The 27,520-nt window shown below is 42.2% G+C and overlaps 3 protein-coding genes across 3 annotated transcripts; 1 reads left to right on the top strand and 2 right to left on the bottom strand.

Annotated features, from left to right (window-relative positions):
• Positions 1-2,546: 2,546 nt before the first annotated feature.
• Positions 2,547-10,327, top strand: rab4a (RAB4a, member RAS oncogene family). The gene is made up of 8 exons (XM_079997384.1): positions 2,547-2,685; positions 3,266-3,346; positions 3,855-3,969; positions 5,965-6,027; positions 6,340-6,494; positions 6,631-6,726; positions 7,554-7,698; positions 8,629-10,327. The coding sequence occupies exons 1-7, from the start codon at positions 2,670-2,672 to the stop codon at positions 7,667-7,669; spliced, it is 642 nt and encodes a 213-aa protein (XP_079853510.1). The 5' UTR covers positions 2,547-2,669; the 3' UTR covers positions 7,670-7,698; positions 8,629-10,327.
• Positions 10,328-10,675: 348 nt separating this feature from the next.
• On the bottom strand, positions 10,676-15,258 carry ccsapb (centriole, cilia and spindle-associated protein b). The gene is made up of 5 exons (XM_079998361.1): positions 15,028-15,258; positions 14,117-14,486; positions 13,642-13,749; positions 13,035-13,255; positions 10,676-12,811 (listed from the first exon to the last, which is right to left on the bottom strand). The coding sequence occupies exons 1-5, from the start codon at positions 15,061-15,063 to the stop codon at positions 12,629-12,631; spliced, it is 918 nt and encodes a 305-aa protein (XP_079854487.1). The 5' UTR covers positions 15,064-15,258; the 3' UTR covers positions 10,676-12,628.
• A 2,135-nt stretch (positions 15,259-17,393) lies between these two features.
• Positions 17,394-21,575, bottom strand: acta1b (actin alpha 1, skeletal muscle b). The gene is made up of 7 exons (XM_079997493.1): positions 21,416-21,575; positions 20,179-20,315; positions 19,490-19,814; positions 18,902-19,063; positions 18,316-18,507; positions 18,033-18,214; positions 17,394-17,924 (listed from the first exon to the last, which is right to left on the bottom strand). Exons 2-7 carry the CDS (start codon positions 20,305-20,307, stop codon positions 17,781-17,783), a joined length of 1,134 nt encoding a protein of 377 aa, XP_079853619.1. The 5' UTR covers positions 20,308-20,315; positions 21,416-21,575; the 3' UTR covers positions 17,394-17,780.
• Between the last annotated feature and the right edge of the window lie 5,945 nt (positions 21,576-27,520).

Here is a 27,520-nt window from a genome sequence, read left to right as displayed (position 1 = left end):
TGTCAAACTTTGGATAGAGGAAACAATGCAGATTCCGTCCAGGCCAGGGAACAACACAACAACTCTTCAAGTTTCAAGAGGTTTATTCGTCACATACATATACATACTTTCATACATATATGCAGTGAAATGTCAATGTCATGTCTCTTTACACTCTCACAGATACTTGAGTGGTCATGGGAACGTGCCAGACCAGTCTACCAGTGTACTGTTGTGTTGGGCTCCGGTGCCAGGTTTGTCTCAGGTTTTTGCCTCATTAGACTGTGATCTATATTCAACAGAACGGTTTGTGGCCGAGAAACAAATGGCTTATTCTGGGTTGGGAGAGACCAGCTGACTCAAACTTAGGAGTTTAGGTTTTCCTCGGGACGTGTTCACAAATGACGTGAGGGGGAGCATGAGATTGAAAGAGCGATGGTTGCAGTGTCTGCAGTAATGCAGGCACTGTACTGTTGTGGTGACGAGAAGAAAGAGCTAAGCCAAGATGCAAGCTCCCAATTTACCATTCAATCCTTGTTCCAATCCTCACCTATGACCAAAGCTCATGACCGAAAGAATGAGGTCCCAATACAGGCGACTAAAATGAGGTTCCTCCACAGGGTTGCTGGGCTCAGCCTTAGAGATAAGGTGAGGGGCTAGGCTATCTTTGAGAACCTCAGAGTAGAACCATGTTCTACTCGGAATGGATGAATTTTAAACTTTTATTGAACTCTTGATGAAATATGTACTTATATTTTTGTATTTGCAGACGTTGGGAGATACTGCTCTGGTTACAAAATGTCATAACTGTGTTTTACAGAAGCATGAATTATGCCATGGAATTGCAAAAACTATTTGGAACATAACACTTTTAAAATTAGTTATAAGTTGTGTAAAATGTCTCGATGATGAGTCCTAAAATCTGTAGAAGTGGGATAAGTTGCACAGCTGTGATTTATATTTAGTCAAAACATAGAACATTTTCCCAAATGCTTCAATGTGGGACTATGGGTTTTTGAGGGTTACATACACGAATATCCATCAACTAATACACCTTTCCCACTGCGCGAAAAACCCGGAACAACCGCTTACATCCGACATCTGTCACCCGTAGAAAAGGAAAAACGCGGGTCTCGGGGAGCGACCCAGAGGAGCGCCTCTGCTTCCCACCGCTGAAGGACAGGTAGGCGGTGCGGCGATCCAGTGTAGATACACGAACGACCCGATTCCTCTGAACGGCTGTTTGTAGGAAATGTGGGAACCGAGTCTCGCTGGGTGATGAGCTGTCCCCCCCCCCTCAAAGTTTCACAGTTTGATGTGAGACATGAACAATCGCATTTTCCACGAGTGTCTGTCTCAACTGTTTTGTTTATTTTCCCCCAATCACGCTGGAACCATGACACGCCCCTTTTTCTGGTGCGTTCCTGACGTCGAACGCGACGCACCAGAAGGGAAAAAAAAACGGTATTTCTCCTGGAAATGGGGAAAGGCGGAATTCACCTATTGTCGCAGGTTTACCCGCGGTTAAAAAGACACGGGCAAACCCGCTCATTTTGGCGTAAAAGCGGTATTAGCTGCAATATCGAGTCCCACCAAACAGCCCAGCAGGCAGGGAAAGGCCGATCACTCCAACCCCGTCTTTGATCACTAGAGGGTGGTCTTGCATTACCGTGCTTCACACACACACACACACACACACACACACACACACACACACACACACACACACACACACACACACACACACACACACACACACACTATTGAAATAAAACAAGGAGAAAACTTGCAAGCAATAAAACATATGAATGCATATTGAATCACTTAAAAATTATGCTACATGTATTAAAAAAAATTACACAACACAAGTTATATAATTTATTTATATTTTGTATAACATAAATTAGAGTAAAATACAATATATTAAAGTAAAAAAACATTTATTTATATTATATATAACATATTTTCATATCATAAATTAAGGTAATATATTATTTATTTATATTATATATAACACATATACATCATATAATATATAAAAGAAATATATTATTCATATTATATATAAAATATACATATCACCTAATATATAAATGTTATATATTATTTGTTGATGGCGAAGGGGAATGGAGAGATATTTTTGTTTCAGGGGGGTTGCATTTAGAAATGTTAATACAGATTCGGGGATTGTAGTATTTAATCATGTTTTGATGTGGTAATTCCTCCACGCATAGCAGCTGTCACGGCGCAAGAAAAACACGAAAGACCACATTCCTCGCCACATTGCAGAAGGCTTTTACTCTGAAAAGTAAAGGCAACAAATACATTAAGTGAAAATTTTTTTTTAATATATATATATATATATATATATATATATATAAAGCATGCAATACACTGCATTGATTAATGTAATCCCTTTCCTATCTCCTATATGTTCGATTTATATGTATTTAGTCACGGCACAGCAGCTGTTCAACGAGAAAAGATGAAGGCTTTTACTTTTACGTTGCAGATGGCTTTTACTCTGAAAAGCCAAGCTACGGAGTCTAGGAAGGGACACCCAACAAACCCGAGGTTAGCGTTGAATCCCTGGCATCTGCCTCTTCATCGTTTCGTCCTTTGAATCTATTCGCACACACACACACGGGACCGGGCTCCGACTCATTCCATGCGATAACGCCGCCCTGGCCATGTCAGAGACCTACGGTAAGAGTCGCGTCGGCCGGTCGACCAGCCAGGGAATTTACGCCGCCGATGGGAGTAGGCGGTGGGCAGGTGTATGGGGGAAGCTCGTCTTGTAAACAAATAGCTCGGCGATGCTTCACGTCCGTTCGAATGCAAAGTTAATGTCACGCCTCTGTGCTGGGGAAATGGCGATAGAGAAGGTGCATCTGCATCCTGTTCGCGATTATTTCATCTGAGCGCGATCGTTTCATAAAATCGTCATGTTACACAATCATCATATTTCCATCCTAATCAAAGGGTCATGTCAAACCCATAAACACAATGTGAATTAGGGCACTTTCAGTTGAGTTGTTGGGTGTGTATGATATATTTTATGGTATTATTAGTGGTACTGCCATTATTACTGCTACTACTACTATTATTACCATTGGTACTATTATCCTTACTATTACTATTATTATGCTAACTGCTCGTATTACTGTAGTGCCACATTTTCTGTAACACAACTGCTCTTCCCTGTTAACCGGTGTTTATTAATCTATTTTGTATTCTGCTGTTTTCCTTTAACGTCAACGTCAGTAACCTTATGCTCCATCCTCAGATTTCCTGTTTAAGTTCCTGGTAATCGGGAACGCTGGAACGGGCAAGTCCTGTCTGCTGCACCAGTTCATTGAAAAAAGATGTAAGTCACAGATTGTTGCGATAGCGACTGTCGGATCAATTTTACACGTATCGATATGTACTGTATATTCGACTGTTGTGCCATTTATAGTGAGTGAATACACATGTTTAGAGATAACTTGAACAGTATTCATGGTGTGAGATCTGAAGTTCCTCTCTCAGAATGTATTACATTTGTTGTATGTTATTACATTTTACAGTTTTGCGTTATTTGAAATGACTTATGCCACTTTACATAGTGTCTGTTGATTTAAGTATGAAAGTAATTTTACTGCGTAAACTCAGGTGTTTGATGGCTGTTTTCAACAAACAGAGCTTCTCACACTAAACACAAATATAACCTCAAAAAGTGTTTGGGGCCTGTCCCCACAAGTACAAAACCTTGCCACAATGCCATGGGCTGTAGTTCCTTTTGTTTTCAGCAGAGCCCTTCATTATTTGGAGGAACAAATCCCAAACTCATCTTGTAAGCCAAACTGGATCTCAGAATATGATTATTTTTTTTACAGTTAAGGATGAGTCTAACCACACCATTGGGGTGGAGTTTGGCTCCAAGATCATCAGTGTGGTCAACAAAATGGTCAAACTTCAGATCTGGGACACTGCAGGACAAGAGAGATTCAGGTACCAGAGGAAAACATTTGACTTACATAATTAAAAATATAATCTCTTTTTTTTAATATTTGTTTATTTTTTAACTTGACCATTTTGGAATTTTTACTTTTATACAATTAAAAAAAATAATCACAACTAAGATCAGCAAATATGCTTAACGATACATTGCTGTCAACATGACGGGGGAAAGATGTTTGCTGTTGATGTTTTACAATTCATCCCAGACTATTCTAATTTGATTTAAGAAAAGAAGACGGCTTTTTGTAAACATCTTTCTGCTTTCAGATCAGTGCTTTAATTTACTTACTCAGATCCATTTTACAGTAATCTCTTTATACATTGATCAGCCACAACATTAAAACCACTTGCCTAATATTGTGTAGGTCCCCCTCGTTCTGCCAAAACAGCTCAGACCCGTCGAGGCATGGACTCCACAAGACCTCTGAAGGTGTCCTGCGGCATCTGGCACTAAGACATTAGCAGCAGATCCTTTAAGTCCTGGAAGTTGCGAGGTGGGGCCCCACAGATGCTCAATCGGATTGAGATCTGGCGAATCTGGAGGTCAAGTCAACACCTTGAACTCTTTGTCAGGTTCCCAAACCATTTCTGAACATTTTTTACAGTGTGGCAGGGCACATTATCCTGCTGAAAGGGGCCACTGCCATCAGGGAATACTGTTGCCATGAAGGGATGTACTTGGTCTGAAACAATGTTAAGGAAGGTTGTAGGTGTCAACATCCACATGAATGTCAGGACCCAAGGTTTTCCAGCAGAACATTGTCCAGAGCATCACACTTCCTCCGCCGGCTTGTCTTCTTCACATAATACATCCTGGTGCCATCTCTCCCCCAGGTAAACGATGCACACGCACCCGGCCATCCCATGATGTAAAAGAAAATGTGAATCATCAGACCAGGCCACCTTCTACCATTTCTCCATGGTCCACTTCTGACCCTCACATGCCCATTGTAGGCGCTTTTGGCGGTGTACAGCGGTCAGCATTGGCACTCTAACCGGTCTGCGGCTACGCAGCTCCATACGCAACAAGCTGTGATGCACTGTGTGTTCTGACACCTTTCCATCGTAACCAGCGTTAACCTTTTCTGAAATATGTGCTACAGTAGTTCTTCTGTGGGATCGGACCAGACGGACTAGACTTCGCTCCCCATGTGAATCAATGAGCCCATGGGCGCCCATGACCCTGTTGCCCGTTCTGTTGTCCTGCCTTGGACCACTTTTGGTAGGTACTAACCACTGCATACCGGGAACCCCCCACAAGACCTTCCGTTTTGGAGATGCTCTGACCCAGTCGTCTAGCCATCACAATTTGGTCCTTGTCAAAGAGGCTCAGATCCTTACGCTTGCCCCTTTTTCCTGCTTCCAACACATCAACTTCAAGAACTGACTGTTCACTTGCTGTCTAATATATCCCAACCCTTGACAGGTGCCATTGGAACGAGATGATCAATGTTATTCGCTTCACCTGTCAGTGGTTTTAATGTTGTGGCTGAACAGTGTAAAGTAATACAACAATGTGAGGTGAATTAATTCCATGATCATATATTTTTTTGCTCAAGAAATGAGACAAAATTTTATGAGGGTAAATTGTTAAACTAACCCCATCAAGACCGGGGAAGCCTTTTCTCTGTGCTTGGTCGACTTTCTCCTCCAGGGAGGACCCTCATCTCCCAGCACTTTCCTCTCTGCTGCAGCTTCTCTCTTACTTACAGCCCAACAGGGCACAAACTTTTAAGGACAAAAAAAGCCAACATCTTATCTCCTTTTCAAAAATGGGAGAGTCGTATTTTATTCATGTGTGTTGTTTTATTTGTTTATGTGTTTCGAAAAAAAGTAACATCACATTTTATTTAAAACTACATTTAATGTGTTTTACATTTCTCAAAATGACACACTTACATTTGTTGTGCTTGTTTTTTTTCGATCAAACAACCGCCTTTTAAATTGGTAATTCCATGTCTACATGTTGTCACTCTCTTTTTTCAGGTCTGTGACTAGAAGTTATTACAGAGGAGCGGCAGGAGCTCTGCTAGTTTATGACATTACCAGGTGAATACTCTCGTGTGCCCTTTTCTAAGCTCTTATTTTATAGGTTACATTTCATCCCCCATGGGAAAACGTGAAGGACCAACTTCAGTTTCAGCCTATTTCTACGCGGCACACACAGTATACATGATCTGCTATGACGCTTTCGCCGTAATTTTCCCTGGAACGAGATGATCATTTTCAGGTAGAAGGTAGAATTTCTGGGTAGAAAATATGAGCTATCAGGAAAATGATCAGGGGAAATGTAAAATTACCTGTAAACGTGATAAACCCAAATTGGTCTTTTTAACAATTTTGTTTGCTTGTCTTTCTCAGTCGGGAGACATATAATGCGCTAACTACATGGTTAAGCGATGCCAGGATGCTGGCGAGTCAAAACATAGTCATCATCTTGTGCGGCAACAAGAAGGACCTGGATGCCGACAGAGAGGTCACGTTCCTGGAGGCTTCACGCTTTGCACAGGAAAATGGTACGACGGTCTTTTCTTATACGGTAGACAGATTTCATATCTGGGCCGGCAGTTTGCACGGACAGCCCCGTGGGCCCCGAATGTGTCTGCGAGTGTCCAGGACAATGTGTCGAAAGATCTGTTTGTAATGTTTCAGAGTTGATGTTCCTCGAAACAAGCGCTCTGACGGGGGAAAATGTGGAGGAGGCCTTTGTCCAGTGTGCACGGAAAATCCTCAACAAGATCGAGTCAGGTTGATATGCTGAGATTATTATTTGATAACGTCCCTTTTCACCCAGTTAACAATTCTGCAACCAAAACCTCTGTGTTGTATTTCACAAAAACATTTGACACTATTAATTCAAGATTTCAAGATTTCAAGATTTTTATTCGTCACTTACATATACATACTTTCATACATATATGCAGTGAAATGTAACGCACCCAGTGATAACACACAATATGTCCTAGGAAAAATTAATAATAGCCCAACTAACTGGCTCCTAAAATGTAATACAGTAAGTCGAATACTTATAGAATAAAATAAAAATATATAGAATAAAATAAAATACAATAAAAATAAAATGAAATAAAATGGAATATATAATAGAATAATTCACAGAAGAGTTGCTCACTGTGAAAGGGGCTACGTCAGGTTCCCCCGTTTTTCATTGGAAACAAACATTTGTTAATTTAGGAAAATATCAAAAGAGACAAGTTCTAATGAATGCCTATGGTATATGAAATATTGTTCAAATCTTTCATAGAATTGTCATTATTCAGAGTGTTTGTGCTGATTACAATAGCTCGGGCGGAGCACCTTTAAGTATGGCTCATTTAACTTAATTTCCAAGTACGTGCATCACTGCTTCCAGCCCAAAATACCTTATCACATTTTGTGCATCTCATCAACTCAACTCATCAAGTGTTTCATCTTTTTTTTTCATAATCTGGTATGTGTCTGAATGCTTTTTTTCCCCATACTATTTTGGTCTGCCAGATTAGTACTCTGACATTGAAGTCAAGTTGCATTTATTTTGACTTCACTTAAGTTGTGTCGTGGTTTCTCTCCCGTTCCAGGAGAGTTGGATCCAGAAAGGATGGGATCCGGAATCCAGTACGGCGACGCGGCGTTGCGGCAGCTCCGCTCCCCTCGCCGTGCTCAGCCTGCGGGCAGCCAGGACTGCGGCTGCTAGTGCACAACCCCACGACACCCTTTCACACGGTGAGGAAACAGAGCTCCGCTCTGTATCTTTGTTTTATTTCCCAGGCAGATCGAGCACAATCTGTTTACAGTGACAGAACAAGTAATAGCCAGGGCGTGTCATGCCTGAACAGGTGTCTGTTTTAGCAGTTCCTGCCCGAGGATGTTTGCCAGACAATCGTTGAAGGATGGGAAGCACTTTTGCTTCTCCCATCGAGTGTGAACAAGTGTATAAAAATCCTCAGTGTACATAAAAGTATAAGATTCTTTGGGATTCTTTACACAGGGTTGCCAAAGCTTATATATATATATATATATTCAGGTAAATGACTTGCTTCATTAAGACTGTCACCATTAAAAAAAACAACAACTTGTTTATGAGCAGATCTTTTGTTGTCCTGCATGCATGGTTGTTTGTTCATACCTTGATGCATTTCTGCGTTCACTTTCACACTCTGAGCTCATCTGTATTCTGTTTTAATTTGACCACACCCTTACTTTTAATATTATGTTTACCATTCATAGCTGCCTGAAGATATTGTTGGAAATTTCCTAACCAAATCAAAGATGATCAAATACTATCCCACCTATCATTAACCCCCAAACGTACAGTTTGATCTGTGAATATTCAGTCCCCACATGTCATGATGGTGAGCATCGCTCCATCACGGAGCTGAATTGACTGGCAATTGTTGCTGTCAGATGAAAACTCATAACATCCAATTTTAGCTTTGTTCCCTTGCATAAATCAGCAGTTGAGAAGTGTCAGGACAGGATGTCATTTTTCTATTCTTTTAGAAGTGGAGAGAATGGAAATGTTTCATAGATGACGCCTTTGTATGTAAGTCGTGCCACAGCAGTTCAAAAGGATCGTGTGTGTGTGTGTGTGTGTGTGTGTGTGTGTGTGTGTGTGTGTGTGTGTGTGTGTGTGTGTGTGTGTGTCACATTTAGGTTGGAGAAGACCTGGAGAGGATGTAAGGGACCTTAAAAATGTTGGATTCAGGTTTCTGTCATTGTGACTCTTCCCCTTCCCTTCACACACAACCTCCATTCTGACGTTTGCATGTGCAGAGAGCTGGAGAGAGTTCCTAGCCATGACACTTCTCATAACTCCACCCCCCGTTCCCAAATCCCCCCCCAAAAAAACCCTTGTCTGAGATGCTCCATTGTGAGTGTGAAGGAAAACACTCAGAGGAGCAGGATACAAACACCAACAGCTTGGGGGCGCTCTCGCTCATTATTGGTTGTTGACGTCCTTCTTTGTTATGGAGGTGATATTCAAATATCTAATTGAAAAAAGAGGGGGAATGAAATGTGCTCAAAGGACATTTCTAGTGTCAAATTGAGTTTTAACCCAACTATATGGTGAGAAACCATACTGCACAGTCCCTTCCTGTGCCTGTCTGATTCTGTCCACCGTCTGAAATTCACTAACTAATTCAACATTACCCTCAGATCTCTCTCCACTCTGTCCTAACCCATCATGCTGTTGTCACCCCCCCCCCCCCCCCACCCCCTGACCCAAACCATCTAGCAATCTGTACAGTGTTTCTGTAAAAAGAGATGGAAGCATGTTTTATCAAACAGAATATCAAAGTATTCCATGAAGAGCTATTTATAAGTTAGAGCATATATTTGCTTCATAATCATTATCATCGATATTTTATTCATGTTTTTTTTTTTCCCGGTCGTGATGTTATGGCAATGAAATGTTCCGGCAATCCTGAGTGAATGTAAATGGGGAATCTTGGCAGCATCAACAAGGATGGGGTTGAAAAAAAGATTGTAAACATTAACGTGAAACACTTGAAATAAAAAACGACTGTAGGGGCACAGTTGAAGCTGTTAGGTTAAAAGAAAATAATAAATGTATTTCTATCCATTTGGAAATATTTTGTGCTGTCCATAGGTCCTCAATTGTATGATTAATCTCAGATCCACTTCAACTTCATTCACCTCCGAACACTACATATCATCACAAACTACTGTTGTGTATTTAGTTGTGAATAATAATAATAATAATAATAGTAATAATAATGGTGTGCACAGTCTTTTCCTGGTGATATTAAAAAAAAAAAAAAAAAAAAAAAGTATATTATAGAGGAAATCCAATTTTTGACAAAATTTCCCATTTATGTTCTCTTTGTTTGTCTTGGCCCTTGGGACTGTTGCCAGAGCCTGGGGTTCCCAGCTTATTACATTTCACCCGCGTGAAAATGTCTTAAAGAGTGCTTGATTTATTTATTTAGCTACGTGTCATTGTAAGTTTACTTTGAACATTTTTACTATTTAGTTACAAAAATAAATGATTTATTTCCGAGCCCATTGTTACCACTGTTATACATCATGCCTATCGGTGTTTTGAAACATTTCAGTATGACAATGTCAATACTATGTGCTTGATTCTGATTTTATTTGAATATAATTGATTTAATTTTGATAATCCAGCTCACAAAGATTTTTGGATCGTGGATTGAACTCAATAATTAGAAGATTTAACGTATAAACTTGTACATATTTTCTGTCCACTAATTGACTACTAATAGCAGTTTGAGCTCATAATGATGTTGCTGTTGGGCTTCAGTTGTTTGCTGGTGGGAGTCACAGGCTCATTTGGTTATTTATATGTATGTTTTTCGCGTGTCATTATGCATCACATGAATTTATTGTGTAAGACAAAAAATGTTTTTCAAATAAAACATATTTCAAATGAAACGTGACCTTTTAAATGTATATTATTATTATTTAACCACATTTTTTGGTGGAGAATTCTATCGTAAATGTGTACCAATATATAGTAGTAGTAGTTGTGATGTAATAGCGGTGGTGAAATGCTGTAGTTCTAGTAATCCCCTTATAGTCAATCCACCTTCACCTGGAGATAATGGAAAAAGCCATAGAACAATGAAGAGTAAGAACAAAAAAGCAATCAAAATGTTTTGACTGTGGACATTTTTTAATGCATGTACTGTATACAATTAACGTTGTGAGAAAAAAAATCAGAAAACACACAAAACATCTCATAAATACTCATGGGACAATGAAATAAATAAGATCCCAGCAAAGTGCAGATTTGGTCACAGCGTGCTTGGCATTTGTAGATTTATTATTTGTTGTGTTAAAGCTATACACAATGTCTAATTATGGTAGATAATACATCGATGCTGGAATTCCCTTCACTACACGCCTAACATAACAGTTCTAGTTTTTGAATTAAAAAAATATTTAAAATTTGGTTATTATGGTTATTACCACTGTGAGACAAAGAATTCGGTCCACTTAAAGGATGAAAGTCAAAAGGGGGAAAAAGCAAACGGCTTGGGGAAATAGTTATCAATGCAAAATTGGACTGATAGAAGATTTGAATGCTCTTTACAGATAGTGACACATGTTAATGTCTTGTAGGGATTTTGGGAGATGCAGTTCAGCAAAGTGCAGCTTCCTCTTGCGACCCGGTCTCAACATGCCCAGTTTTCCTATCAAGCTTTAAGTGAAGAACAATGCATTGGAGAGAAAGTAATAAAAGATTTACATGAACACCCGGGACTGTTATATTTCACTTGCATTGTGGTTAAGGTTTAATGTAAGTCTGTTTCTTGCCTGGCAATCCTTAGTTTTCAGTCTGGCTTTTGGTTCTGAAGCGTGGTCACAGATATTTACACAATTCATTTTCATACAAATTGGATCAAAAAAAAAAACCACCCAAATATATTTTTTAATTACTTTACCTATGCAGCTCTCAAACCCTCATTGAAAATCTAACATTATATTACTAAAGAGGGGTGGTTTACTCATCTGATTGTTACAGTGCACAACACACACAGTAGAAACTGTTTTCCCTATTGCAGCTACTTCAATTCAAACCACAAGATCACAATAATACCTTAACAATGAAAGAACGGTGCAACAACATATTGTGCATATGAATTCACGTTTAACTATTACAAATATCTACTCGTTGTCTATTGACTACTTTATAAAGTACAGACATTTTCTGTGAACCTGGGATTATAGAGTTTAAAACAAGATAAAACTATTCATCCTGGATGCAAATTCAGAAACACACAATTTTAAAAGTGAGCGTATAACGTCAATGTAAAGTTTACAATAATCCAAGTATTTGAGTCAACAATAGGACAGACATGCTACCTCACTTAGTCCCTTGCGGAACGTTCTCTTGCCAGTCAGTGAAATCGTACATCCAAACCCCTCAAAGGCAGCACACAAGCCTATCTAAAAGTGTAGACAGATGTAGACAACTAAAAACCTTTCCCAATTTAAAATATCCTAATTTGCGTACATTTGGATTGCGTTTCATCAAGGGACAGTCACGTAACGATGTTGCTTGATAAATAAGGCGCATCGATGCCGAACTTGAGGATGTGGTTTCCCGGACCCAAGTGCAGAGAAGAACCGGAGGCCGGTGGAAACAAAAACTCAAGTTTAATGTAGAAAGCCCACAGAGAAAACAAATAACAGAAACAAACTTCGAACCTGAGGGTAAAAAAACCAAGGCGGCTATTTTCACCATGACGAGGAAAGAGTTCATCACGTAGACGGAGAATGCCGCGATCTCGCGGAGGTTTAGCCTCGAAATCAGTCCAAGATTCAGCAAACCCGGGGAAAGCACAGACATACTGTACATATGCAGTAGCCGGCACGGAAGGGCCAGCTATGCCTATGATGTAATTATGATGCAATGCTTATGATGTAATGCTTGACGATATGAATGCTCCACGGCCACACGCTGTTCCAGGCATGATTGTGACAGTATTTGCAGTGATTGAGGTTAATTGGAGACCAGTGCAGCAATTTGGAAAGCGATCTTAAACAATGACTACACAAGCGGGTGTGGTGGGTATTTGTTATACGAAAATAGACTGAAGTCAGTTTACACGTGTAAGCATTCGTAAAGTAGGGGGTGGGGGCAGTCCATGGATTCGTGTGCGTTCTACCGGGTGCGAGAGAAGCAGCGCATGTACTCGGTCAGCCAGGGGTTAAACTCGGGCTGCGGCAGCCTCGTTCCGTTCCCGTCCAGATCCGCAGACTTGGTTTTTCGTCGTTCTGCTTTCTGGTTCTGGATGTGGAACTCTACCTCCCGTCTGGTCTTCGCCCGGAGCGCTGATTCATGGATCTGAGAATGGCCATTGGGGGGAAAATGCTTTTATTTTAGGTCCCAACAACACTGAAGAGATAAGGGCAGAGCACTACAGAACCCTAAAATGACAAAGACACCGACAAACAGGCAAATCAAACCAGGTTATGTTGCCTGGGCTGCCATGCCTGGATGACGAAGGCCAATTTTAATCATATACCTTTAACGAAAGAGAGAATATAGACAACAAGAGACTAATTACCTCCATAGTAGATGACGTGGGGCGAACATTGTGTGTCTTTTTAGCGGCCGTATCTGCGTGCCTCTCCCCGCAACCATACAAAGCAAAAGGATGTTTTCCGTCTTTGTTTTCCCCCCAGGGCTTGCGTCGTAGTGGCAGTCTCACTCGATGGACGTGTTGACTTGGTTTAGTCGTTTTTGAGGTTTTATTCTGCTGTTGGTGGGGGGTCTCGGTTTGTCTTGCTACAAACAAAAGAAAGTCAAGACTAATTTTAAATACTACCAGAGTTAGACACATGGAGTGACCTTTTTGAAAGTGGGCAGTGAATAGGGCGACACTAAAACAGCACTCCTATAAATGTTTCGGATTCATGGTCTGAATAAAGACAATTTCAGCAGTCACTGCATTTTTCAATCTTGAGATGTCGCCTGGACCTGAGTTTTACACTGCGCACTTCATCACTCTGCTGCATGTCCATTAGGGATTTTGAGCCTTTACATATCGCACTCTCTCCTAAAGCCTTTAAATAGGACCATGATTCTGCCTCCATAAAACCAACTATTGATGGATGCAAAGCAGCTAATGATGATATTGATATTGATATTGATATTGTTCAACATCTGATTACCTGGGTCTCGATGTCTTTTTGGGAGCGTTAATTGGTCACCTTCTCCAGTTCTCACCCTGTGCTCCCCTCCTGGTGGCCTGCGAACCCCTGCACTTTGACCACGGGTGCCTGGGAGTAAGGGGGACGGAGGAAAAGTAGGATGGTTGCAGTAGTAAAAAAAAAAAAAAAAAGTAGAAACATTAAGAAGAAGAAAAAAATAGGTGATGGGAGGTAGAGATGGGGAAAAGGAAGTAATGGCGAAGGAGGGAGAAAGTGGAAATTCAATGTTTTGGGCCAAAGGACACATAAGATAAGTAAAAAAACAAAAACTTTTCAGTGTGTTTCACTATCGAAACTTTATTCTGTAACTTTTTGTAACTTTATTCTGTTATATATAGAATAAACAAGTTATTTTTACAAAATGGAAACACTACAAAGATGTCACTGATGGCATTGTTGCCTCTGACAGTGGGTATCATCGGAGACCAGTTCTCACCCTCTTCTGGACCAGGAATATCTGGTACCAATTTGGTGCTTTTGGACCTCTGCTCCTGCTGTCTGTCCGCTCTAGCTGCCGCGCATTCCTCATATTCCGCCTGTCTTATGTCTTCTTCTGTTGCTCGAGAGCCAGCCGCGGGCGGTGGCTGGCTCTCCCCGGCCTCCGAATCGCTGTCGGACTCGCTCCAGAACCACGGGTTGTGGGAGTGCTCCAGCAGCCTGCGGCTCCGTCTGTACTGGACCGTCTCCTCGTAACACTTGGCGTAGGACTCCCATTTGGGGTCCTTGAACCTCTTCATATACTCCGTGCGAATCCTCTTGGCCACCATCTCCTTTCCCGAACAGAGCCGCGTCCGTGGCCACTTCTTCTTCTGAATTTCAACATACACCAGAGAGTTCAGGGTTGATGTCAGCTCAAATATAGCATTGTTAGGAAGCTCACTGTCGATCAGTTAAAAAGGTGATAAAAGCAAGCCTACTTGGACAAAAAAAACAACAAACTGTATTCAGACGTGATCGCACACTATTCTGTGAACGGTACAACGACAAATATTTGAACCATAATGTCAACACCGTCTCAGCCAATCGAAAAGCAGCCGCCGGCGTGAGGACACGCCCACTTCCGGGGTCGAGTATTTCTAGGACGAGTCGAAACTAATAGAGGTTGCGGCACAGTTTTCATTTCGGTTTCAGTCACAAACTTGATCCGTGGCGGACGAAAGTCCATCCAGCGCGAAATTAACTCGCTGTCCTTCTAAGGTTCCCCGGCGAAATGTCCCTCGTAGTAAACCATGCTGTTGTTTGTTGGGTTTTTTTTGGTTTGTTTGTTTTTGCACGACGTCACTGTCTTATCCTTCTTTAATTGTTTGTGGTGTTCTGTCACTCAGACCCCGCTCAAACTGCATGTACCCGTTCGATCGCCCCGGCGAAGCTATCACATGGCATTTCAGACGATCCTCCCAGGTTGTGGCGTATTACTATTATTTTTGAATATACTTAGTTTATATAGTTTGTATGACATGGGTTGTTTTTTTTTTTTTTTACATGTTTTTTTTTACAACGTCACCTGTCCCTGCGCGGCAGCCGACTACACCATATGTCATTGGGTCATACGCCATACGTGTTCAATGACGACTATACGTTCCCTCGAATAATATATCCAAAATCCTTAAAATATCAACCTGAGCTAAATCGAGAACAACAATTGTTCCACGGCGGGTTACTTACACTGGCTCGGATTTCAGGGAAGTGGGCGAGAACAGATTAGCGACGCGCGACTCGGAACGATTCGTCCGCAGCGAACGGATTGACAAAATGACTCGGGGGTCGGGAATCACTCCGGCAAAACAGCGGACGAGCGAGTGAATGTCCGAGTCGCAAGGGGAAAATAAATGCGGACGACTAGAGTCGAAGTCCAAAGCAAACAAGGCATTGGGATTCATTCATATTATATATTCATATTAAATGTGACTGATGTACACTTTGACAATCCACCAAAACAAATAATTCTGACGGAAGTCGGTTATTGTCATGTTGCACGTATCTACCAGAATATATATTTTTGAGGGGATAAAGCCAAAATGCTTTCTGGAATCAACATTTTGCATTATTCCACTGAAATAAGTAGTTATTGTGACAATTCCATTCACACCTTAAGAGAGCCAACCGACTCGGAATTTCTCGTTCGCCGGAAGTCCTCCCTCGATCGCCGCGCATCACGTAACAAGCGAATTAAAGAGCAGGCAAATCGACCAACTCTTTTTTTTTTTTTTTTGTACTGAGTGACTCGCCAAGAACCGAATCCTAAAAAAAAAAAAAAAGGGTCGAACCTTTCACCACTAGAGCAGACGTTGCGTTCGGGGGGGCGTTGCCTAAAAAAGCCACTCCGCGTCGTGGCTCCTCCCCCTCCCACGGGCCGGACGGGCCCACGCGTGGGGCCGGGCCCTCGACAGGTGGCCGCCCCGCTGCGAGGGGGGGGGGGGGGGGGGGGGGACGCTCCCCATGTCGCTTTGATTTGAGTGATTTTGATCCGATAACTGTCAGAGGTAATAGTTTAGTTAAACTCGGGCCAACGTCGCACAGTATGTCGTCACCTTTATTTGCATTATTTTTTTTTTTTTTGCGTCTTATTTGTGAGTTTATCTGGTGGTGGACTCTTTTCATGTCATCTATCTATCTATCTATCTATCTATCTATCGATCTATCTATCTATCTATCTATCTATCTATCTATCTATCTATCTATCTATCTATCTATCTATCTATCTATCTATCTATCTATCTATTTGTTTATTTGTTTATTTGTTTATTTATCTATGTATGTCTGTCTGTCTGTCTGTGTCCCTCCGTCCGTCCGTCTATTTATCTATCTATTTATTTGTTTATCGATCTGTATTTATTTGTTTATTTGTTTGTTTCTTTATCGTCTATCATTTATTTATTACTCATTACTTTGTTTGTTTTTTTACGTATTTATTTTAACCATGAATTGTCGCCAAATACTCTCCGTGTAAAACCTGCGGGGCCAAGACACGCCACCACCCACGATACCCACTACAAGGCCCACTCACCACCTGCACTTGGCTCTGGTTGTGTCTAAAGATGGTTTGGCATTTGTCGGGGCAGGCGGTTCAGAATTTGGAGACGGGGTGTCGTATGTCCGTGCTACTGATCCACACACACACACACACACACACACACACACACACACAAACAGGTCTAAACAAAGTAGAGCTGCTGCTGCTGCTGCTGCTGCTGCTGCCCTGGCACATTCCTGCCAAGTCAATTTTGGACTCTTCGTGGGCGGCTGATGGAGGGCTCGCTTTTCACCGGACACCTCCGCACCAGCTGCGTGGACGTGGTGGAGCCACCCGTCTTGTTCCTCTTCAGTGTGAGCAATAATTCTCTTTCCCACCCGCCCCTCATCGAGTCCATATTCGACTTTGTACCGTGCTCAACGCCCCCCATCGGAGTCCTTCAAGTCTTTTCGATCGGTTTGTGTTATTATGGGCTGGACTGTCAGTTACTATTGACCTTATCAATACCATTATATTTTAGAGATTTTGTCAGACTTTTTGTCGGGTCGGCGGACTTCAACAATGATCCCTGACTATTTGGTAAGGCCAATGTTTAAATCCTGGAGTTTAGTTTCATGTTATGAAGGTTGTCGATTTGAATATAAGCGCCACTTTATAGAGGCATTATAGAGGATTTCTTTTTTTAAATTGAGAATTTAACCCTCTGTCGTATATTAGAAGAAAGACCAGGGTGGAAAAGTACCAAATAATGGACTTTAATAAATTATTAATAGTCATGTATATACACTTACATTCACATGTGTTGGGCTACATGTTGTTATTTGATTTTTTTTATTCAATTTTTTGGGGTTGGATGCATGGTTCAGTGTTGTTTTTTCACAGCTTGTTCTCCGTGCAACACAGACAACAGACAGCAACAATATATGCCGATTTTAAAAGGATAAAAAACATTGCATATGCATGTCAACAGCGCAGAGAAACAGTCCGTTGACAGCAGGGTGCCGCTGTGCTGCAGAGGGCGGTCCTCCTCCTCCTCCTCCTCCTCTTCCTCCTGCTTCTGCTCGCTGCATCTCCAGAAAGCCGATGGTGAGGGTGATGGAGATGGCAGAGAGAGAGGGTGGAGTATTTAGAAGCACTTCCTGTGGACAATGCTGGGGCCTGCCTCGTCGTACTCCTGCTTGGAGATCCACATCTGCTGGAAGGTGGACAGGGAAGCCAGGATGGAGCCACCGATCCAGACAGAGTACTTCCTCTCGGGGGGAGCGATGATCTGGGGGAAGAGGGTGGGGGGTGAGGCGTTAGTGACACTGGTAAGGCCCCGTTATAATGGGATTTATTATGTAAATTGGTGTGATTGTTTCATGGGTGTGTGATCTACCTTGATCTTCATGGTGCTGGGGGCCAGGGCGGTGATCTCCTTCTGCATGCGGTCAGCAATACCAGGGTACATGGTGGTACCACCGGAGAGCACGTTGTTGGCGTACAGGTCCTTGCGGATGTCAATGTCGCACTTCATGATGCTGTTGTAGGCGGTCTCATGGATGCCGGCGGACTCCATGCCTGGTGGGGTTGAAGGATTATTTCAATGGGGGTTTCGCTGACCGACCGCTGACACCAAAACCGATCGATCGGTTATGCCGATCATCCTTCATGTTACTTACCGATGAAGGAAGGCTGGAAGAGGGTCTCGGGGCAACGGAACCTCTCGTTACCGATGGTGATGACCTGGCCGTCGGGAAGCTCGTAGCTCTTCTCCAGGGAGGAGGAGGAGGCGGCGGTGGCCATCTCGTTCTCGAAGTCCAGAGCCACATAGCACAGCTTCTCCTTGATGTCGCGCACGATCTCACGCTCAGCTGTTTGGGGACAAGTTATCGTATTGAAACGAGTCTGTCTCTTGGAATCAATTCCGACACTGGACTAAACACCAAGTGGCGCACGGATTGGCATCGATCATCGGGTGGCGTTATCTATATGTATTAAACCATAATAAAGGTAATAATCCATTATAATTAACCTATAATAATCCATGAAAATAGTAAATTACATACGCTGCTGCGACTTATATGCAAACGCACATGTATTTGTATTATGTTAATGTATCTCCTCATAATGTAAAATCTATTTGCAATTGTCCCGTGCCATAATAAATGATAAAAAATAAAAGTTATTATTTTTTACTAATAATGACTTTACTAATGTATGTCAATTGTTTTTTGGTGGATTTTAGGTGCAGAGAGGAGTCCTCACCGGTGGTAACGAAAGAGTAGCCACGCTCTGTCAGGATCTTCATCAGGTAGTCGGTCAGATCGCGACCAGCCAGGTCCAGACGCATGATGGCGTGGGGCAGGGCGTAACCCTCATAGACTGGGACGTTGTGGGTCACACCATCACCAGCATCCAGCACAATACCTGCAGGGCAGAGGCAAGGCGGAGGAATTCAGTAGAGGGTTCACACACAAAACACAAGACACAAAAAATAATTTCTTCACGAGTCCTTCCGTGCGTAAAAGCTTGTGCGTAAAACTGTTGCCTGAAAGCACGACTAAGAAATGCTGTATTTGGATGACCCGATGTAAAGTATAGCCAGCAGTTGGAATAAACATTCAAGAATCGGAATAAAAAAGCCCCCTGAATCCCCCTTCTAGGTGAATAAAGGGTTATCTTAGCTAAAGAAGGACCCTGGCTTTGCGTAAAAGTGTGCGTTATGTGGCACAAGCGCTAGTGTATGAACTTGGTGATGATGGTGTTTTTTTAACTTTTCCTTGTTAATTAACATATGTATTATTCCTGGAAGTATGTCGTGTTTTTTTATTCTATTGTTCAATATTGTCTTACCGGTGGTACGGCCGGAGGCGTACAGGGACAGCACAGCCTGGATGGCCACATACATGGCGGGGACGTTGAAGGTCTCAAACATGATCTGGGTCATCTTTTCACGGTTAGCCTTGGGGTTCAGGGGGGCCTCAGTGAGCAGGGTGGGGTGCTCCTCGGGGGCCACTCTCAGCTCGTTGTAGAAGGTGTGGTGCCAGATCTTCTCCATGTCGTCCCAGTTGGTGATGATGCCGTGCTCAATGGGGTACTTCAGGGTCAGGATACCCCTCTTGCTCTGGGCCTCGTCGCCGACGTAGGAGTCCTTCTGACCCATACCGACCATGACACCCTGGGGAGCAAGAAAGAGAAATGTGTGGGATCCAGAAACACCCGAGGGGACAGGTGATGATTGCTGACATGCCAAAACGCAGCATAAATTGGTATAAAGGACAGATAATGTCGATTAAATATATGCAAACTAAATATAATTATATGCTCTAAGTACACTTTAATTTAGCATATTCTACAAATATGTATATTTCTTACATCATCTTAAATGTCCACGCGATAGTAAACAATGCTGTAAGTACCTTTTTGGTACACCTCTATCGCTTAAATGTATTCCCATATTCTCATTTTGTATAAGGTGTCAATACTACCCGTGTCTATTTCGCCAAATATATTTTTCATTTTAGGTGTTATTCGCTGCTTACCTGATGACGGGGGCGGCCAACGATGGAGGGGAAGACGGCCCTGGGGGCATCGTCTCCGGCGAAGCCAGCCTTCACAAGGCCGGAGCCGTTGTCGCACACGAGGGCGGTAGTCTCATCGTCGTCACACATGATGGCTTCTAAAGCAGAGGAGACGAAACATGAAAGCGAGTGAACGGAATGTAAGCCACACTGACAGAAACTAAACGAAACGTTGGTCGCGTTGTTTATTTTTTTTTGTGTGTGGAACTTTTCTGTTAAATAACTTCACTAAGTTGCACCTTTATTTTTAAACACCAAATACTAATGATTTGTGTTTTGGAAAAAGAAAAAAACTGAAAAAGCTCGAATACATGTAAATCGAATGTACTATGTGACGACCGGCAAATTGGTCGATGTGATATATCTTAACCGAGGATCCGCGGTGGTGCCTGAGAGACAAAATAAATATAGAAATCGATACGATAGACACGCTCTGTTCTATGGAGAAAAATAATCGAAAAACGTCTTTTTGAAAGTATTTCTGTTCTGGATCTTGTCTTATCCCTTGTAGTGCTCGGTGTGACCAAGGCCTGTTAGTGGCAGGTCATTACGCGCGAGCGGAGCTGTGCGCACTCCACCTGCCACCCTACTAAAAGTCAGTGAACAGCCCATAATATGGTACCTGAAATCACTGCTTTCCTTTGGAGTCTATTTACTTGGAAAACGACCTGTATAGATAGACACTAAATGTAGGTGGATATGGTCTGGGACAATGTGCGCCAGGTTAACATGGGAACCGCGTTATCGCCGAAGATAAAATCAACCGAATTTATAAGACTACGATCAATAAGTTCAATAATAATAATATAGTTTTACAGTTAGTTACTTATTTGATACAGTAATAAGTTCAATTCCTAGAACAAATGATCTATCCAGGAAGAAAATAAAGTTTTCTCAAGCCCTCATCCTGGTCCGCCTGTTTCCGTGCGCATCTCTCTGCGTCTCAATCTTCCCAAAGACTGGAAAGATGGGATGCGCTCGGAGCGCGGCCCTGGGACACGGAGACCCAGTAGCCATCCAACACCACCCGTGGTCGGTAACTCAGAGAGCACCGTTAAAGTCCTTCACTCCACTAATAAACTTTCTCTTCCACCTCGCTTCTACCCTTCACACTACAGCGCGTTCAGCCTGTTCCCCCAACGGAGTTTCCCATGGGCGCTCCTCCTGCAGTGCGAGCTGGCCCCGGCGGGTCTCTTACCTGGGGAGTGTCTCGGCGGCTTGGAGAGAGAAAGACCAAAGCAATGCTGCTAGTGAACCAGCTACAACCTTCCCTGCCGCCGCTGCCCCTTATATACCCGCCCGCTGCCATTCACAGCGCCCAGGCCCTGGCCCCCATCCCGACCCTCTGCCATATTAGGCCGTTGACGGGGCCGAGGGTGACAGCGGGGCGTGGTGGCGCGGCGGGGGCGGCGGGGGCGGCGGGGGCGGTTGTCTCAGTCGCGGGGGGGCGTGAGACCCGTTACGCGCGCTCCCGACGAGGTTTTCCAGGAGGGAGACGAGCGCGCGCCTTATATGGCACTGCGGCTTTGACCTCCCCACGCGGACGCCCCACGCCCCCCGCGGTCCCACCTCGAGGGCCGTATAAGGAGCGCGCGGGCCTCGGGGTTCCTGCGGAAGACGCCAGTTGCTACCAAGCAGGGTTATGGCTTTGGTGCCACTGGGCACAAAATGCTGCTCTCATCTGAACAGATTTAGGCCACATGGGGTCCAAATCTGGGGTCCAGCTATAATAATTGATATGCAATGGCCAATAGTCAAACGAAGAATTGCTTTTATAGCTCCCTCACTACTTAATTATTTAACTTAATTGGTGCGTGCTCAGGTGAGAATTTTGCACCTGAAACAGACTGCCACACACAATTACAATTTCTGAATCGTCAGGTATTTGCTCCATTGCACTTCAAGGTTGCAAAGTCTCTTTCAATAACACTGAGTAACCACGTAATAACTTACTTTTAGATTGCATAATTAAGGACATGGAGGTTATTGATATTAAAATCAGACATTATGACATTCTTTTTAAAAATCTCACTTTTTGACTGCATTTTTTTTTTTAACTTTATTCATACAGGTATGATACAGGTATAAATAGTAAAAACAAAAAAACACTACAAAAAAATAAAATCACGAGGTGACAGCTGAAAACGTATCTGAAGACACTACTGTTCTTACAGAAGGAGCTGAATTAATTATAAGTCCAAGGGCTGAGGTTGTCCGGTGTGTTCATGTGTTTGTGTGTTTTATGAGTGAGCCACAGAGTAAGAACTACAGTGTGCAGACGTGCATGCGTGCGTTGGGGTCTGGGGTCCAGGCTGGAGCGCAGGGGTGTGGGAGGTACCAAGGAGCTTATAATAAACCCTAAGGAAGGCAGGATGATGATGTGTGGCAGAGGCAGAGATTGTGGAGAATTAAGGATTTGTAGACACAAGATATGGAGGCATGGAGAGCCGAAGGGAAAAAAAGAGAAGGTTGAAAAGTAACACCTCTGGCAACTACCCAGGACATGGCAATATACAGTATATACTGTATTTGGCCAATGTGGTTATTAAAAGACACTCAATGGAGAATAAGTCAAAATCAGACCATAGTCATAGTGTGTTGTGTATAATCAGGTTTTATGAGATAATGAAATAATTAAATGAAAATAATTTGGAAAGAGTAATGCAAAAAATATTATTTATTTATTTTAATCAATGTTTATATCCAAATCAAATCCATGTAATTGTCCCCCTATTATTATTACTATTATTGTTGTTGTGTATTATTGCCATAAGGCAGAATTTACCCAGAAAACTTCACTTTGAAAGACTCACAAGCTTGATTCAGACCAGCACCAGTGAATACAATTATTAGTGCAAAGTGCCTGAGCATATAGCCACTTAATATGAGGAGGAGGCCGAGGCCTTGCAAGAAAAAAAAAGAAAAAAGGTAATGTTGAATGATGAGACCAGACCCAGATCACTGAGGCAGGTTTGCGATCCTGTGCAAGAAAAGCTCTCCAAATATAATTGATAGGTTGATAGGGCTTCATTAACCATATGTGTGGAAGGGGGATAGATACTGTAGGGGAGAAAGAGGGAGGAGTGCCAAGCGAAGGAGTGAGAGTGTGTCCGCGAAGGAGGAGTCGGGGATATGCATGCCACCGACGAGCTACTTTTATGCACTTGTTGTGAGCCATTCTGGATAAGCGTGCCTGCAAAATACCTAAATTGTATATGGGTTGGCAGTTGTTGGGGTGGGGAGGGCGTGAGGGAAGGTCAAAGGGGCCAAGAGGGAGGGGGGAGCTTAGGAGGCTGAGAGAAAGAGAGAGAGAGAGAGGGGGAGAGAGAGGGAGAGAGAGGAGGTGAAGGGGTATGATGAGCAGGTGGTAGAAGAGGAGTGTGGCTTCTTAGAAGACATGCAGCCAGCTGAAAGGAGAGACACAACACTGACAGCTTTCATAGTGGCCAGTGTTTAAACCTGCTGCCGAATGTTTTTGATGACATTTTTTTTTTAAGATATTATGGCGGCGATTGGAGGGACAGGTGAAAAACAATTTCGGACTTCTTTGAACTAATGCAATTTTAGGGAGGCATGTGAAGAGGAAAAGAAAACAGAATGATTCGGTTACGCCGCGGCTCATTGAGTTTTCCTATTTTTTAAAGTGTGTGGGGCGTGTCCCTTCACTTCAGGATTGGTCAGATCGTTTTCATCTACAGTAGGACTTGCAGTGGCGCCAGCAAATTCAGGAAAGAGATATATCAGGGAATGTTATTGGAACTGGTAAAACTAGTGAAGTGGTCTGCTCCAAAATGTGGGACGAGGAAACCATGTAGAAGGGGTTACTGCGGATTCTAGTGGTTTTCTATCTCGGTGATCATACAACAAGCAGAGGAAGATAAAAGTGGGGCTTCTTTCTCTCCAGCTATTTAAAGTGATATCTCTATATTGACAGCTATAGCAGACCCCTTTTTTTTTTTCCATCAAGTGGACATGAACAGAGAAGAAAGAGGCACGAGGGCATATGTAGGACCTGACACTGTTTATCTTGGTCAGCTTTGTTCAGTACGTGTTTTGCTGGTTGCGTTTCTTGCTTGTGGGCAAGGGGAGACGAAGGACGTGTGACCAGTGACAATTTCCTGCTGAATCTCTCATTATTGTAGTTTATTGTAACTGTCTGTGATGCCTCATATTGACTCGTCTATTCTTTTTTTTCTTGACTCACGAGACTGTTGAGACGGTTTTAGTTTGAGTCCGCTCAATCGTCTTTGGTATTTTAAAAACAGTGAGCTACCCTCCGTGGTATTCCTCGACCCTGGCTGTAGTGTGACCTTGTGTGTTGTCTCTAAATTTTCGAAAAACAACGGTACTGTATATCATTGGGGTCCACGCTGAGCCACACAATGAATTTTCTAACCCCACATATGTTCATTATAGACCACCTCTGATGATTATGAACAATTAATAATTTGCTGTGGCTTAGGACGGTCTGTCCCGTGTGCGGAAAGGCTCCGAACCTCTGTTCACAAAGTTCCTCAAATAGTACGGTGTGTTTTAAAGTGTGTGACACTGCAACACATGGAGTTGTAAATGGAAACCCATGCAGCCCCAGGCAGCACCTGCCCAGCTCCACAGGCCAAGCCATTAGCCCTGGAAGCCCCACCACACAACTGCTGGCACTGCTAGAAGAGTCAAGTTAGTTTAAGTACAGCTAAGGTAATCCATCCCTCTGTGGCCTTTAAATTATAATACGACTTTGACTGTGGGATCCCTGTGTTTCCTTTGCCATTAGAGCCAGCGGTTTAATGTTTATACAATCAAACAGTCTAATGGAGACACTGGACTGGAACTAAGATGTATTAAAGCTGAAATCCTCTGGTATTCCATTCTATACAAGCATTTCATTATCTACAGTATGTAACCTTGACAGCATCATTACATGCGAGCTAAAAAAAAGTTAAATTCATTCAACCCATCGAACGGATACATAGCACTTTGTTGCTGGCAATGCCACACACTGAGAATGGCTCACAATGGCAAACTCCATTGGGGTTTTCTATGAGATCTCTTTGAAGCATGTGCAATTTCATTGTTCATGTTTATTTGATGGAATGAAAGGGTATTGAGCCCAGATGTGGTTCTGAACGAAGGTCCGGCTGTGTGAGACCACAGCACCACCCCCTGTCAGTCTGCTAGAATGCAGTGACCGAGGGAAGGTTACTTACGAAATAGCCCTTTTCATGTACTGGATAAGACACTTAAGTGATCCCCAACATAACATCCTGACAGCAGACTGATCGTGCCGGTTTAGACTGAGCCTACACAGGGAGGATACTGGCGATGACCAACTCATCAAGGCGCAGGCCTCAGTTTGAGGTTCTCTTGAAAGCTCAGGCCTCTATAACCCAGAGGTTGAAAACTCAAGGTCCAGAAAGTAAAAGTCCCGCCATGTTTTAGCTCCGCCCATGGATCGGAAGTTCAATGTTTTTTCTATAAAAAAAAAAAAATCAATATATCACATTATTATTATTATATTCAAGACTAATAATTTAGCACGCACAAAACTACAAAAACAATAGGGTCATAAATTCAGAAGTCATTCAATAACAGCCGCAAATATGTGACAGTGTCCTTCATAGTACAACCAACTATACTTCCAGTGAGATGCCGGAGTCAGCTGCAGGGAATTCAAGTCTGGGTCATTTCCAGGTGACTTCAGGAATATGTTTCTATGTTTGCCCCTTCGATAAAAGAAATCAATCATAAAAACACCAAATGGGATAGCATCACATCTGGTCAAACAACTGAACATACAATATGCAGCTTCTTACTTTGTGTAACCAAAAGGTGATTATTATTATTATTATTATTATTATTATACATTGATGACATAATAAAGAAACTCCAACGGGCAGCTATGAGGACTGTTTCCCTGATCATTTTTGTTCCTCATCTATAGAACATTGTCTTGATTTATTCCCTGTAATCGATAATCCCCACTGCTTTTTTTTTCCAGGGTTTGACCTTGTTTTAAAAAAGGTCAAAGGAATGAAACCCATCCAGGTGATTGTCAAACACAATGAGAACTCTATACACAACGACAATCATAGCACAAACAATAAGTCATGTTTTGAAATACAAGAAAAATAAATGTACCATTGCAAACAAATATGCAAGTTTAGCAAATAAAATAAAATACCACAATATCGCATGAAATGTGGTTACTTAGGGGATCAGAGCTAAATATTAACTGATGGCCGTCATGACTTCCTGGTAAAATATTTAAAGGAAACTACAGCATTTGAGAGTTTGAAATTCCACTTAGCCTAATATGTTGTGCATATTGACATTCACCTAATGTAAACATGTAAACCGAAAAAGTTGCTTCTTTGTTTGTTTTACAGCCAAGGGAATACTTAAGAGCTCACATGTGCTCTCAATAATAATAGTTGTTTAGATACAGGACATTGTTATACAGACAGGCTGAGAATTGAGTGTAGCCACTGCCACAGTGTTGGAGAAAAAAAACCAAAAAAACGTGCAGAGGGAAACTGCTCACAATAGTTACTGAATGGAGACCACTACACAATAGTGAAAGAATGCACGTACATACCAACGCTTCTAACTGGCTTTGATTATTACTCCTGCATAATTCTTGAACAGAAACATGTCTATTACCTTTAGATGGCAATCCATTACACCCACCACAAGAAAAAAAACCAAAACAAAAAAAAACAATCCACACACACACACACACACACACACACACACAAGAATCACGATAAAAGCAAAGCAGCACAATGTGGTTATGTCGCGTTGATTTCACGACTCTGAGGCGGGGCAGGTGAATTTGAGGGAAATCGATAGAAACATGAAGCCTGACGAGCATCTGAAGGACATTTTCCCCAAAAGAAAATTGGTAAATGGTGGCAATCTGACATTTTTCAACTTCCAATAGTTCTGTTAAGCTGGTAAAATCTTTAAAATGAACAGGATGCTGTAGTGGACACTGTTTTAACGCTTCTTTATCTCCATCACTTCACATTGTTTCCCATCCAAATTCATTCATTCATTCCCATTCTTTTGAAGCTTCAAGTTAACATTTTTACAAAAAAAAAAAAAATATATATATATATATATATATATATATATATATATATATATATATATATATATATATATATATATATATATATATATATATATTTTTTTTTTTTTTTTTTTTACAGCTACAAAAACAATGTATATAGCAGGGATTTTTGGAACGATTCACCTACTTTTTGAACTGCAGTAAAAGTCAGATTTGTATCGAAAGACAGGATAA

Source organism: Zeus faber (assembly GCF_960531495.2).
Source record: "Zeus faber genome assembly, chromosome: 3".
Classification (NCBI taxonomy): Eukaryota; Metazoa; Chordata; class Actinopteri; order Zeiformes; family Zeidae; genus Zeus; species Zeus faber.
The sequence above is the reverse complement of the archived record's forward strand: the minus strand, read 5'-3'. Positions and strand labels throughout refer to the sequence as shown.

Excerpts from the sequence above, each read along its gene's own strand:
- rab4a (XM_079997384.1), top strand. Across the intron at positions 3,347-3,854 it reads CCAGTTCATTGAAAAAAGAT|TTAAGGATGAGTCTAACCAC; the intron begins GTAAGTCACAGA and ends TTTTTTTTACAG. Across the intron at positions 6,028-6,339 it reads CTAGTTTATGACATTACCAG|TCGGGAGACATATAATGCGC; the intron begins GTGAATACTCTC and ends TGTCTTTCTCAG.
- ccsapb (XM_079998361.1), bottom strand. The coding sequence starts at position 15,063 with ATGCCATGTGATAGCTTCGCCGGGGCGATCGAACGG. Across the intron at positions 14,487-15,027 it reads TCGCCGGGGCGATCGAACGG|AAGAAGTGGCCACGGACGCG; the intron begins GTACATGCAGTT and ends GAAATTCAGAAG. Across the intron at positions 13,750-14,116 it reads TATTCCTGGTCCAGAAGAGG|GCACCCGTGGTCAAAGTGCA; the intron begins GTGAGAACTGGT and ends CCTTACTCCCAG.
- acta1b (XM_079997493.1), bottom strand. The coding sequence starts at position 20,307 with ATGTGTGACGACGATGAGACTACCGCCCTCGTGTGCGACAACGGCTCC. Across the intron at positions 19,815-20,178 it reads TTGGCCGCCCCCGTCATCAG|GGTGTCATGGTCGGTATGGG; the intron begins GTAAGCAGCGAA and ends CTTGCTCCCCAG. Across the intron at positions 19,064-19,489 it reads CGCCTCCGGCCGTACCACCG|GTATTGTGCTGGATGCTGGT; the intron begins GTAAGACAATAT and ends TCTGCCCTGCAG.